General features: G+C 44.0%; 1 protein-coding gene across 1 annotated transcript; it reads right to left on the bottom strand.

The window, feature by feature from the left end:
• Window positions 1-1,433: 1,433 nt before the first annotated feature.
• On the bottom strand, window positions 1,434-10,521 carry LOC310700954 (vomeronasal type-2 receptor 26-like; the record flags this gene model as incomplete). Its single annotated transcript, XM_083490911.1, has 7 exons — window positions 1,434-2,338; window positions 2,792-2,918; window positions 3,593-3,820; window positions 4,860-5,675; window positions 6,378-6,622; window positions 7,325-7,435; window positions 10,086-10,521. 7 exons carry the CDS (start codon window positions 10,519-10,521, stop codon window positions 1,434-1,436), a joined length of 2,868 nt encoding a protein of 955 aa, XP_083347037.1.
• Window positions 10,522-14,887: the final 4,366 nt, after the last annotated feature.

The raw sequence follows: 14,887 nt of genomic DNA, 5'->3' as shown, positions 1-14,887 counted from the left end.
CCAACCAAAAAATAGCCAATATCCTCAGAAACCCCAAAGATAAAATCCAGTTGGAAAACCAAGGGGTCTATGAAATACCCTGCAAAGTCTGCCCAGCCACGTACATTGGACAAACAAACAGACGAATAAATGCACGTATCGCAGAACACAAGAATGCCGTCAAAAAAGAAGAAAAATCTTCCTCTCTTTTCCAACACATGAAAGAAACAGGACACGAAATTAATTTTGCAGATTCCAAATTGCTCTTTAACATGGAACATCACCACAAGAGAATAATCATGGAAGCCATCGAGATAGAGAAACACCCTCACAACATGAACAAGCGTGACGACACGTCCCGCCTGCCAGACATCTGGAAATTAGCCCTCCCCACAAAAACCGACACCAGATCCAGAGGCACACAGAACGCCACCACCAATCAACCACACCAGACCCAAACCCAGACCCTCTCCACAGATAAATTACAGACACCATCCAGTAACCAAACCATAGTGGCACCTCCGGATGCTGCACCCCCCTGCAATCCCTACACAGATCTGGCTGGCACAGGGCACAAAACCACAGCTCGCCCCTATACACGAAGCCAAGCCAAAGCACAACTAAGTGCAGTACAGCCATCTTCCCAGAAAAACTCTTCACAAATTCAAGAGGTCAAGACACGAAGGCTTTAGCAACTAATCCACACCTAATGACCCACCTAAGTGGTACTCAGAATATCACTCAAGTAATCACTCAAGATATCCCTCAAGTAATTAAGGAACAAAAGAAGAAAAGAACACTAGCCTGGGAACTTCCCCTCTGCCCAGAACTTTTGAGGCAATACACCACACCCCTCTACAGTATTTATAGGAACTCAAACACTGAGATCCCGCTCTGTTCCAGTAACAAGAAGCCGAAAGCACCAGCCTGAAGATGACGAGTGAGACCTCGTCGAAACGTCGCCTAGACACCCCAACTTTTACACGGGAAGACACCCGAGGACACCAAAACCTGCATTCCTGTACCCGTGAAAATCTACGAAAACAAATATATATATATATATATATATATATATATATATATATATATATATATCTGTAAATAATGTTTCTGTGTCCTCTGTTAACTGTTCCTGAAACAAAATATTTCACTACTCAATTACACTTTTCTCCTCTATTTGTTTTAGCAGTCCCAATCAATTTTCCTATTAAATCAATATATGCAGGAAGTGCCAAAGAACCTGAATTTTAAGAGAAAGATATTCAGCTTTCCAAGTTAAAATAGCACAATTAAAAATAAAATTTAAACATTTAGACACTTCTTAAAGGTTTGAAAAGTAACCATCAGAAAAGGAGCCATAAACATGCTTTTGAATCTAAGAAACTACAGTTGCAAGGCAAGTATATTTTTTTCATTAATGCTGTGCTGGACAACAGTTGTCGAAAATGAGTCATTTAAGAACCAGCTTTTGTTGTCAGATGCTCCTTTGTATTCAAATCAGGCCTGAGTACAATTATGTAGCACTTGGGAACGAAGATGCAGCCCAGAAGCCCAGCACTGGAAGCCAAGATAGAGAAGATCTGCACGGCCACCATGTATTTCCCCTTTGTGCTCAGATAGGAGGGTACAAAGGAGACCCAAACACTGCAGAAGACCAGCATGCTGAAGGTGATCAGCTTCGCTTCATTGAAGGCCCCAGGCAGCTTCCTGGCCAGAAAAGCCACTGTGAAGCAGATGGAGGCCAGGAAGCCCATGTAGCCGAGGGCAGCATAAAACATGGCAATAGACCCTTCATTGCATTGCAGGATGATCTCTCTGGGCTGGGAGCTCATGTCAGACTCTGGGAAGGGTGGAGAGATTCCCAGCCAGATGGTGCAGATGACAACTTGGACACTGGAACAGGAAATGACAATGGAGTTGGCCAGACTCTTCCCCAGCCATCTCCTCATCGTGTTTCCTGGTTTTGTGGCCAGGAAGGCCAGCACCACAGTGATGGTTTTGGCCAACACAGAAGAGATGGCAACTGAGAAGATGATGCTGAAGGCCATTTGTCGGAGAAGGCAGGTGGCTTTCCTTGGTCTTCCAATGAAGAGGAAGGAGGACAAAAAGGAAAGCAGGAGGGAGCTGAGGAGGATATAGGAGAGGTTCCGGTTGTTGGCTTTGACTATGGGAGTTTCCCAGAATATAATGAATATTCCTAGTACAACACACGTGGTTAGGGATAAGAATAGGGCAAAGGAAGCTTGGAAGATCCCCAAAGGTTCTTCATACGCCAGAAAAGTGATGATCTTGTACAAACATTGATCTCTGGCCTTGTTTGAATGCTGATCTTCTGGACACCTGGTGCAACGCTCTGCATCTTGAAAGAGCACAAGGAATAACAACTTTACTGCTTTTCCTTAACAAAAAGTAATACCAAAGTGTTCCCCACTAAAAGAAAGTATAAAAACTATTGTGTACAACCAGGGAGAGCAGGAAAATGACACTCAAAATGGACCTTGTTGGATTCAACTATATGGAACATTTGTGCCTGACAATCATCTGGGAGTTCATGGTGCCTCTTGTGCCAAGTTTGACTAACAGTCAAAGTAATGTCAAATTCCCGTATCTCAGGATTTTCTCCCTCTCTGTGTAGACTTCTAATTGTCATTCAATGTGTCAATACAGCATGTATGAACACCCAATGGGGAAAATGCCCAGTTGTGTTGTAGCAGTGCATCAGTTCTAGAACTCCCCTTTAATAAACCCCGGACACCCGAAAGGTCCTTTGTCCTCTTCCCCAAGGGCAGGTCTTTCTGCTGGTGTCACCCACCTTCCTGAGTGGCCATTGTTCCTTCCGCACAGGGAACGCAGTCATAGCAGCAGAGCAGCATTCCTGCCTGAACTACCTTGAAGAATCCAGGCTGGCAACTTTCCACACACCTGGAAGTAGGCAGGGGCTAAGCATAAAGGGGCATCAAGGACAACGTGTTAAGGCTGATGTGTTAAGGATGATAACAATGTTTTGTTTAATTATCTTGAGCCATATTTATACACTACTATGTTTCCCTGTTTGATCCAAACCCTAGTTCCTTCTGCTTCTCTTTCCTTGTTGCTCAACTCTGTTTCAGTTTCCCCTCTTGTACATGATAAAGTGTCATAATCACTGTATTAATCAGAGGTAGCTACACTTTATTCATTTGAGATCCATAGTTAAATTTCCTAGAAGGGTTCAAGTTAGGAGTCCATCTCTTTTTGCAAACAAATCTATTGCACACTTTTCTGGAAGTTGTTCCATAGAACATGGATTTACAGGAGCATTTCAGGAAATATTGCCAGCACTGAGGCTGCTAAAAGCCACACTCTCTTACAGATTTTAAGTTTTTAGTGGTTAAAATATGAGAGGGGAAGGGGGAAACCAGTGGCCACATCATCTAGTTACTAAAACACCCACCTTGAAATTACACTCCCAAAGCAGCTGATTTATGCATATACAGGGTTTCACAGGGACCCACTGTTAGATTTTCAAGGAATGCAGGAAGCATTTGAAGGCAGTGCAACACAAAACATGATGGCATGATTTGAATTTATTGGATGGGAAATCTAATAAAATGAAACAAATTATTTCCCCCACCTTGTTGAGCCATTTGGGGCACACAGTGGCATTCTGGTTGATGGTGCACTTTAGGTCTAGGGATTTCTGCCTATTGATGATCCCAATGATCTCTCTAAGAAGGGACCGATTTGGAAACACCATCCAGTTCACAATGTCCAAGTCAGCTGCCAGTTCCTCGTTCTCATCCAAATACACTCCTTCCATTGAAGAATTGTAAAACTGGGCATCTCCCAGGAAAGAGTGGAGCTAGAATGGCAGAGAAAAGGGTCACATATAGAATAGGGGAAACAACACTGACTATTCAACTCTGCACATTTCATGCTTGGATCTGCTCTCATTTGGGATTGGCTACAGAGTGTCAGGGACTGGTTGGGCAGTTTGGTGGGAAGCACCTGCCAGGGAACCCCCAGGGGAGGAAGGCTCAGAGCCAGGGGATTGGTGGTGGGAGAGCTCAGATGAAGAAGATTGTGATGAGGGGCTGGATGCTGAAGGGGCAACAGGGTTTAGTGAGCAGGGAGAGTCAGTGACTGGGAGCACAGGAGAGGGGTCAAGAGGCTGCTGGAGAATCCAAGGACTCTTTCTCTCCTGCTGAGACAGGCTCCCCTCCTCCCTGGTCACCAAGAACACGCAGGAGAATGAAGAGGTTGGAACAGAGTCAGAGGTGCCTTAGAAAGGGCAGAAGGCAGGTCCCTTCAGTTCTGGCAACTGCCCTATAGGGGCCAGACTGATTGGGAGGTGTTGCTGAGTTGTATGCCGTTTTCTTGAATAAACTTCCTGCCTCTGCATATTAATGGAATCAGAATATAAATAAGCCAGAAATATGACAAATGTACACATGTATTAAACTCTATCGTAATGAGAACATGAGTTGCTCAGGCACTTAATACAGGCTCCAGCAACACACATAATCTTTGGACAAAGGATAGAGCTTAGTGGAGCTCAGTTGGTGCCAAAATATCACACTAAACAGGAGGGAAGAAGGTTATGGGAGAGAGAGCCTGTGCAATACCATCTTCCCTGCCCAAGGGAATTCTTATGTAGGAGGTGGGGGGTCAAATGGGCCACAGCAAGGCAAAGAAGAGGTTCGGTCAGTTGTGGGAAGTGTTACCAGAGAGACTATCATCTGAGAGGAGATGAAAAGGATACAATTCAGGGCACTTCACAAAGGGGTTTGCAAAATCTCACCTCCCCACTACATTCCTCAAGTTCTCCAAGACTACCATTCTGGAATTGTACAATTGATTGTCACGTTTGGCAGAGATGTCAGTGATGGGAAAGGAAATACCTGCCATGGCTGTAGCCTTTGAACTTCCAGACTGTCCTTCAACCTCCACTTAGATCTAGAGGAATATGCAGCATTTAAGGAACGCGCCACAGCTTGGACAGTGTTGTAAATCCTGTAGCTGTTTAGAGATAAGAGTCTTTCCAGATATTCTTGGGGCAGCACCTCCAGTTCCTCTCTTTCTCTGCATCTTGTCCAGCTTTTCACTGACAATGTATTCTGTAAATGGGAACAATTAAAAGCTGTCTCCCAAAACTGCTTGCTTGCAAAGAAAAAGGCATCAAAATCGTCATATTTTGTCCATTTATTTGCCCCAATAGAGAAAGAAAGAATACTGTGGAAATGCTGGAAATCAAAACCATGGTTGATGACGCTGACGAAGTCTATACTCAAATCCCACATAGATGTTGTGATGAAGACTCTCCCTGCTGTGGGTTTGACCAGCTGGTCAAATATTATTTTTCCAAGTCGTATTCCCAGCGAGAAATAAGTCGTTTCTACATAATAAAAAAATACATGGACTTGTCCCCACTTTTCAAATGGAGGAACACTGAACCTCACACTGTATGCATTAAGTTGTGGGATGCTTAGTGAGATGGCAACACAAATTCCACTCTCTAATAGCAGAGGTGTCAATGTGTTCACGAACCTCTCTCCGTTTTCAGTGTCTGGAGCAATGAGACCAATGAACGTCCATCTGAAGTGATGGAGCAGCTTGACAATCGCTGGGTATATGGCGTCTTCTTTGGGGACCGTCCGATAGAAAAAGGGGAACTGCCTCTTGTCATTCAGAGCATGGGAGCCAAAGGCGTAGTTGACCTGGCAAGAAAAGATCAGCTGTTGGTTTGCATTGTTTGGGATCAAAGCCGAAATAGTTATTTTCCCAAATAACATATATCTGTTTTGTAAAAACACGTGTGTTGTTGGTTTTTTGCCCAGACTTTTCTTGACATATAAGACTGGACCCCATTTTTATCTTTATGAATTCCCTCAGTTCCTGTTTTCATCTTTTAAAATATGCTTTTATATTTCTAATTTACTGGTATTATACTGTACATTAGTTTCAACAATTTTGTTGCTATTTTATGTTATGCAATGCTAAAATGTTTTTTATTTATTGAATGCGTTATAAATGTTTTGAATTGAAAAACAAAATATCAGTTTCACTCAGGGAAATCTTTTCTACTTTATTCCATTTTTAGTGGCATGGCCACTAGTATGAGGGAAGTTCCCTTCCTCCTGATTTTATATGCACAGGCACACACACACACACACACACACACAGAGAGAGAGAGAGAGAGAGAGAGAGAGAGAGAGAGAGAGAGAAATCAGCATTTGACACAAATGGAAGGGAGGAAGGACAGGTAATATCCAAAAGAGCACAGCAATTCATCTGACCATTCCTTATCTCCTTTCTTCAATCCCTTGACATCCAATGTCTTCCTCATTCTGAGCTGACAAGACGCCAAATTTTCATGCCTGAGAAGCACAGCCAGATAATCCCTCCATCTCCATTCTTACCTGTGGCATTTTATAGATGCTCAACATGCCTGAAATCTGGATGGAGTTCTCAGAGTCAGAGTCAGCCCCTTCCAGAACTGCAATCAAGTTATTCTGTCCTCCACAGTTGTAGTTTGGAACATTCGCCTGTCTAGAAGAGACCAGGTCTACCAAAGCTTCATACGTTATCCTTCCATGAAAAAAGTTATCATAGATATTGTAGCCCAGAGTGATGTTGGGCAAGAGCCTGGGATCCTGGTTGATCTCTTGAATGGCAAAGAAGAAAGACAGGGGCAGCCAGTACCTTGTTCCTTCTTTCCTGAAAAAATGTACATATCACCGCCCTATCCTCCAGCATTCAGTGAATATATCACTTCCAACTCTTTCTTTTTTTGGACAAGCTTCTAAGGATAATCTAAAGTCCTGGATTCAATTTCTAGAATTTAATCCTCCTAACCCTGATCCAAGTTCAGATTTTGACAGCCAATCCCCAATTGATGATGCCTGACTGGTGGGAAAGCCTTGTTCAATCAAGACCCATTATGCCTTGGAAAACAAAACTAAAATAGAGTGAATTTTTCATGATGGAATTAGACGGACACAGACTTTCAAATAACAATAAGACACAAAAGGTTTTTAAAGGCTCATAAAATGACACAGAGCATCTATTGCTCTCTCTCTCCCCGGTCTCCCCCAACCCTTTAATTTTTAAAATTATTTTTATTGATTTGTTTTTAAAAAGAAGTGCAAACAGTAAAAAAGAAAGAAAATAAAGATTTAAAAATTTATAGCCTAAAGCATCACCGCCTGGAAGGTCTAAAGTACTCAGATACACCACAGTTCCAGAAGGATGATGGATAAAGATAAATATTGAATGAAGCAGCAATAACCAAATCGCCATAAATGGACTTACATGATAAAGCTGGTAGAGGGAGACTCATTGAAGTGCTGTGGATTAAATATCGCACCTGTAGCAGAGATGACTCCATTAATGATGTGGTCTCCTGGCCTGTAATAATTGAATGGCTCTAGCCAGTCTCTCTCCAAAGTCAAGGGGCATTTTGCCTTCGCTCCACAGTCTGCATGAGGCAGGAAGAGCAGGAGAAGCAGTACCATTCTGTGCCTGCTTGCAACACCTTCCTTGAATGTGAGTGCTCCTCTGAACTAGAAGATAATTAGACAATGTGGATGGAATCCAACCAAGGCTTCCCATCTAGAAGGAATAGAGGTCAGTCTTGCACCCTTGTATAGCAACTCACCTCTCCTAAATCTGAACCCAAATTGTCAGTGGTGCAGAAGGCCTTTATGCACTAATTCCTCTCTGCTCTGATGATATATCTTAATTGCCTTAAGTTGTTGACAATTCAGATATCTCCCTGAGTGGACTCAAAGGTGATCTTTGGACAAATCTCTGGAGCTTTGTTGAGAAGATGATGAAAGAAAAACCCCTCTATGATTTTGATGATTTTGATAATTATAAAGGGAACAAGCATGGCCTCTGAAATGTCCTGAACTCTTTACGTGGCTTCATGCGCAGGTGCAGGCTGAAGAAAAACATGTTTGCAAAAACTCTGTTTATCCTACACTCAGGGGCGTAGCATGGGTTGTCAGGACCCGGGGCAAGGCAAGTAATTTGCACCCGCTAACCTGTGGATTTGCGCCCCTAACCCTAACCCCCAGATGTTGCGCCTGGTGCGGCCGGCCCCCCCCCCCTGCACCCCCCACGCTACGCCACTGCCTACACTTGGATTCTGGGAGGAAACAAAGAAGTGGGAGCACCCCAACTTAGAGGAACTAGACAAGCATATCCAATTTCACCCTTGCTTTTTCATATTTGCTTCTGCTATTAGACAACATAGGGAGATCTATGGAGTGGTCCACAATTCAGTTAAATATAAATTGATTTCATATGCAGATGATATTCTTCTGATGATTTCTAAACCTCATTTTACTATTTCCATGTTTGTGCAGATGATAGATGTCTTCACAATACTCTATTAACTGGTACAAATTGGGATTGGTGCCTATAGGTGAAAATTTACTTACCCATTTATTTAAGGACTATCAGTTCCATATTTGTTCCAAATCTATTAAATATTTAAGTATGGTAATACGAAGAGATTTAACTCTCACTTTGTAACATGTAACATATATATAGAGAGAGAGAGAGAGGGAGAGAGAGATTTTTTCAGACGTTATTAGCTGGGAGTCATTAAGCCTTACACTTTGGGCAAGAACATAAATTATACACCATAAACAGTTGATAAAGTCACATTCCCATATATCTTTTTAGGTTATCTGATATTAAACGACCACAGAAACCCATGTTGAATGTTCAGTGGGTATGCCCCAAGTATCAAAGTAGAAGAAGATGTATGGAAACGACTTTGGTTTTGATAATTGCAAAGGAAACAAACGGCAACTCTACAACATCCTCAAGAATTTATGGATATTCATGTGCAGGCGTAGTGGGGGGGGGGATGTTTGTGAAAACTCCCAGATCTAGCTCCCAACTCTGAGATGCCAGACCCTCCTCACTTGAACTGCTAGTCACTTTGGGGCAGGGCAGGCCTAACTGCCTCACACTTGACATTTTCTTGGAGGGAGGGCTGCCCTCTCACAGGGAAGCTGGAACCAAAATTCATTGCAATTCAGTAGGTCTTATGAGCAAACAAGACAATGCTCCCATAACTTCACTTCCTTATTCTCACTCAGCTGAGCAGCTCTCCTCTGTGTAAATGCTACCTGAGAAGCAGCTCATCAAAGGTAAGGAGGAGGAGGAGGAGAGAGGGGTGCGGCTGGTTAAGGGAGGGGTGTGTGAGGGTACTGAATTAATTTTGAATTCAAAGCATGTCTGAAAGTGAAGCATGGCATGGAGAATGTCACACTCCAAGTCTGCGCACTGGAAAGGGAATGTGGAAACCAACACAAACAACTTTAAAAAAAATAATTATTTGATTTTACAAGTAAAATGTATCACATTACATAACCACATAAAGAGATTTCTCTGAATCTTGAGATTTCCCCTCACCCCCTCCATGGGTCCTATTCCCAACATTTACAACTGCATATTATTCCATAATAACATTTTGTATCCTTCCATATTATCCATAGTGTTTGTTACATTACAAGTGTGATTAAAATCCTGCTCCTACACAAACAAGGAAGCAATATCTCTTCTCCAGCACAATATTTGCCTGTTTACTGCATTTCTATACTACTACTCTGTCAAGGCAAACATTATTAAAATACTAAAATAAATTATTGACAGAAGAAATAAAAGGGCATTGCGTGGACAGGCGGAGTCCCCAGATCCCACGCGGTCCCCGCCGTCATGTGAAATAATGACTCATAACAACGTGCTATGGGATTAAATTGGCCACAACTTTATTAACTTTCAAATGTGGGTAGACCTTGGCTCAGGCATTGGGCGTTTTCCCTCCCCAGTCCCCAGCCGGGGACCTAGGGAGCATCAGGGTTATCCACTGTGTGTGTGGGGGGGGATAGCTGCCCCCGTTATGCTGCTGCTGCAGGGGAGAGCAAGGACGACCTTTCGGCGTACGGTCAAAGCCTCCCTTCAGAAACCCCTTTTATGGGGAACCCTGGTATTGCCGCCGCAAAGAGGAAGATGGACTAAAGGATTCTGCCCAAGGCCTGATACCGCCACCCGAGACCGCAAAGATTGCGGTCTTGCCGCCAAGACTACCTATATCTGAAAAGCCCCTTTGCCATCCTCCAACCAGTCAATCAGGCCATGCCTGATGTCGCTCAGCCAACGCTCGTTACCAAGTTCCGATAGGAGCACGCCATCGGGCCGAAATAGCTCCTGCATGTAAACTTTAATGTTGGGGTGTTTCACGACCCGACCTCCCATGCGAGTGGTTGCAGAGCGCACTGCCCTATTGATTTTTTCCACAGTGTAATTAAGTCTAGTGGGTTTGATGATGCCCCGCCAATGCAAGCGTGGCAGAAGTTCAGACCAGAAAATCGTAATACTGGGGTGAGTGGCGTGTACGCTTTCCAGGTCTGCAATCGCTGTTTTGATCAGAATGATGCTTTTACGCACGACTAAGTCATTTTCGCCGAGGTGGAGCACAACCGTGTTTGGCGGGTGGCGGAACGCAAATTCGTGACGCAACCGAGGGAGCAGGGCATCCCACCGCATTCCAGGTTGTCTGAACCAGGAAATGGAGATCTTTGGCTGCAGACCCAGTTGTTCTCCACCTGGACCAGTGGTGGCATGGATGGCCGCCCAATACACTATGATGTGGCCACGCAAAGGGTGCCCCCCGTTTTAAGCGTGGAGCGGTCATTTCCAATGGCTATAATCTATACAGTGGTACCTTGGGTTACATACGCTTCAGGTTACTGTCTCCGCTAGCCCAGAAACAGTACCTCAGGTTAAGAACTTTGCTTCACGATGAGAACAGAAATCGTGCAGCGGCAGCGGGAGGCCCCATTAGCTAAAGTGGTGCTTCAGGTTAAAAACAGTTTCAGGTTAGGAACAGACCTCCAGAATGAATTGAGTACTTAACTCGAGGTAACACTCTACTTATATTTGCCCCACACTTTCTAGGCACACGTCTGTCCTTTGAAGCAGGATGAGGCCTGCATTGAATGGCTGCAGAAATATCTAGTCACTTTCTGAGATTTATGGTTGAGTGGATTGCATTGAATTTTGTATTGTGACCTGTCTACCCCACCATCAGATACCTCCCAACACTCCCCAAAATGGTTTTGAGTCTCAAACTTCCATATGGGTCCTGAAAGGGTACAGAGAAGAAATCCTTCCCCTCAGAATTATGGATAATGGAATTGGATCATGGAGAGGTTACAACACATCCCAAAGCACTATATTCATCATGGGGGCCCCTCAGGTTTCCAGGGCCCCATAGATGACTTGGCAGACATGAAACCTCTTGTTTAGGACCAAGTCAATAGGCTGGGCTCATAGTTGCATGACACTCCAAAAATATTTAGTTTCACTGGGCCTTTATATCAAAAATGCATTTCAGGGCCCACATGTAAGGTTAGGAGGAAGCCCAAACCCATTACAGTATTTTTCGCCCTATAGGACGCACCGGCCCATAGGACACACCTAGATTTTTTGGGGGGGGAAATAAAGCAAAAAAATTATTCCCCCCCCCAGGCGCGGGGCTGGGGAAGCTCGGGCTTTGGCAGCTTTGGCATCGCTCTGGGAGCTTGTGGTGCTGGGGGGGGGGAAAAGCGGAGCTTCTCCCTCCCCCAGCCCCCAGAACAGGACCCAGAGCGATCCCGAACCTGCGTGCAGCTTTGGCATCGCTCTGGGAGCTTGCGGGGCTGGAGGAGGGGAAAGCCCTCCGCCAGCCTTCTAGCCAAGTCGGGGGACAGCGGGAAAGGCCCGCTGCGCCTCCTGCTGTCCCCCGAGTTTGCGGGGCTGGCGACGGGGCTCTCCTGAAGCCTGCATTCGCCCCATAGGACGCACACACATTTCCCCTTCATTTTTGGAGGGGAAAAAGTGCGTCCTATAGGGCGAAAAATACGGTACTTCAGATCAGTTATGATGAGTTACTTAAATGCAGCACAACCCACCAAAACTAACCTTTTTATTAAATGGGCTCTTGAACCAAAAGGAGGGTGCAGGGCCTACATGAAAGATCAGTGAAAATCAAAACCCATTCTTTATGTTCAGAATTGATGCAATGGTCACACAGAATGGTCACAACCAGCACTAAAAACATGGTGATTGGGCCCCTACATGGAAAGGGAAGTAAAAAGGGCCACACAGAAGGCCAGGGAAACTCTGAACTTTATGATCAAGAACAATGAGAGGGTGGCATAGAGGTATCGCACAACCTTCCCCAAATATAATCTTCACATTCATTGGGCTGTTGAACAAAAATAGGAGTTATGGGGTCACATTTAATGTTGGGAGGAACTCTAACCCATTACTTAGGATTGCAGGGGAATCATAGAATCATAGAACTCGAAGGGACCCCAAGGGGCATCTAGTCCAACCCCCTGCAATGAAGGAATCTTAGCTAAAGCATCCATGACAGATGGCCACCCAACCTCTGCTTAAAAACACCCAAGGAAGGAGAGTCCACAACCTCCTGAGGGAGACCGTTCTAGTTGCTTAGAGTGAAATAGTTGCTTAGAGTGGCCACAATCTGACACACACCCCCCCAATGTTTGAAGTGAGACTCTAACATATTCAATTTGGGGAATCCTATAGCTGAACATGATCCAGAGTTTGGGCAGGGCTTCCAGTGAAAATGAAGACAGGAACCAGTCACTTCTCATTTGTGGTGTAGGGTGTGTATTCCATACTTCTTACCAGCTTGCCAATTGTTTAGGGCAATTTGGAAGAAAGATCTTATGGGAAAAGCCATGACTACTGTGTCACAGAACCTGGAAGTTGGGCTTGTAGGAGAAAAAACTTAGACAAAGGCTCAAGGGGAATCAGAAGGAGAATAAAGAAAAGTCCTTGAAACAATAGACTTTGTTATTGCATCAACAGAGAAGAGGGATCTGTTGACGCACTAACAAAAGTTGGCTCACCCAGAAACAGCTGAAAAGGTATACTTAAAAATTCAATGGATGGACTTTGGGTGCTCTTACAATCTCATGATTAATCCGAGCCCTGAGGATTGGACAAGAAAAGTGGTCCATGACACAGGGTATATTTTCTGCAAGAAACGTTTCAGGCACAGTGCAATAAATTACCTCACTTTAACCTTGATTCTGATGTTTGGCTGATTTGTCTCAATCCCTGGTGATTTGGCAAGAATAAGAATAATTATAAGGGGGAGATACATCACCTGAGTCTCTGTGTGGCTCAAGGGACAGGTGCAGACCTGGAGGAAAACATGAGAACAAGAATGCACAGAAATGGCTCCCTGGTCTTTACCTGGGTTGGCTGGGGGGGGGGTCAAAGGTCAGCTTGACCTTTAAATGACAACATACTCTTTGAATGTTCCATGAATACCAGCAAAGTAGTGTGAACTTTGTTTTCCACATAATTATCAGAATCATAGTGATTTATTCTCCCCAGAACTCAAGCAATATTTTTCGTAATTGTCTAAACGTCTGAATAAAAAGCAGCACAGTGTCATTCATTGCACTGTGCTGGGGCCCTGGGGAGAGAAATCTGGTGCACAGAAGATCCTGTGCCAGAGAAATATTGAGTCAAGATTTAGAGCAGCTGAAGTAGTTAGTAGTTTACTTCAAACTAAAAAACTTTAACCCCCGAAAAATACACGCACTCCAAAATATCAGCAAAAAACACTTGCAACTAACACCCCAGTTGTAACACCAACACCCACGTCCTGAACATTCACCCTCCCTTCCCTACAAGCTCAGTTACTCAATGGATCTGAATCTGCTAACCATAGAATAGATGTAATATCTTTTCAGTTGCTGTCTCTTCTGTATAGGCAAAACCTCTCACTGTGGTGCTGGCCTTCGTGGCCACAAAGCCAGGAAACACAATCAAGAGATGCCTGGGGAAGAGTCTGGCCAACTTCATTGTCATTTTCTGTCCAAGTTGCCATCTGCATCATCTGGATGGGAATCTCTCCACCCTTCCCAGAGTCTGACATGACCTTCCAGGCTGGAGATATCACCTTGCAATACAATGTAGGGTCTGTTGCCATGTTTTATGGTGTCCTTGCCTACATGGGCTTCCTGGCCTCCATCTGCTTCACAGTGACTTTCTTAGCTAGAAACTGCCTGGGGCCTTCAATGAAGCCAAGCTGCTCACCTTTAGCATGCTGGTCTTCTGCAGTGTTTGGCTCTCCTTTGTGCCCACCTACCTGAGCACAAAGGGGAAATACATGGTAGCTGTGCAGATCTTCTCTATCTTGGCTTCCAGTGCTGGGCTTCTGGGCTGCATCTTCATTTCCAAGTGCTACATAATTGTAGTCTGGCCTGATCTGAATACAAAGGAGGATCTAATGACCAAATCAAAGGATGGTGCATGATCTTGTGCTATGCAACTGATTTGATGATTAACATCTAGTGTCTGACAACAAAAGCTGATTCTTAAATTACTCATTTTCGACTACTGTCATCCAGCACAGACATACTTGCAAATGTAGCTTCTTAGATTTAAATCTTTCTTCCTGTCAAATAAATCATGAATGTTGAAATTGAAGTCATAATAGCTTTGCAATGGCCATAGGTCCTTTGGGCATAAGCTTGTACATCGCTTCATCACAGGCTTATCCCGCGATATTATTGACCAACCATGCTAGTCTTTATGCTGCTCATATTTACGTGGGGTTCACAAATAACCAGTCACACTTATTTGCCTATTCAAACTGTTGGTAGTCAGACTTTTTCTTCTTCTTCTTAAATGCCTTTCTTTTGTCCTGCATAAATTATTTGATCTACAGCAAGGTTGTTATTTGAAAAGAGAACCTTTTTCTCTGCATTTGTAGCTTAAATTTCCCCCCTGACACACTGCATTGTTATCCTTTTCTGTTTGTGCCTTTTGTTGTGTATTTGCCTACTATCAGATACTTTTTTCTCTGCCCTGAAACACCTTGGAG

The sequence above is a fragment of the Podarcis liolepis genome, assembly GCF_965112155.1.
Source record: "Podarcis liolepis genome assembly, chromosome: 2".
NCBI lineage: Eukaryota > Metazoa > Chordata > Lepidosauria > Squamata > Lacertidae > Podarcis > Podarcis liolepis.
This window is presented reverse-complemented; position numbering and strand designations above follow the sequence as displayed.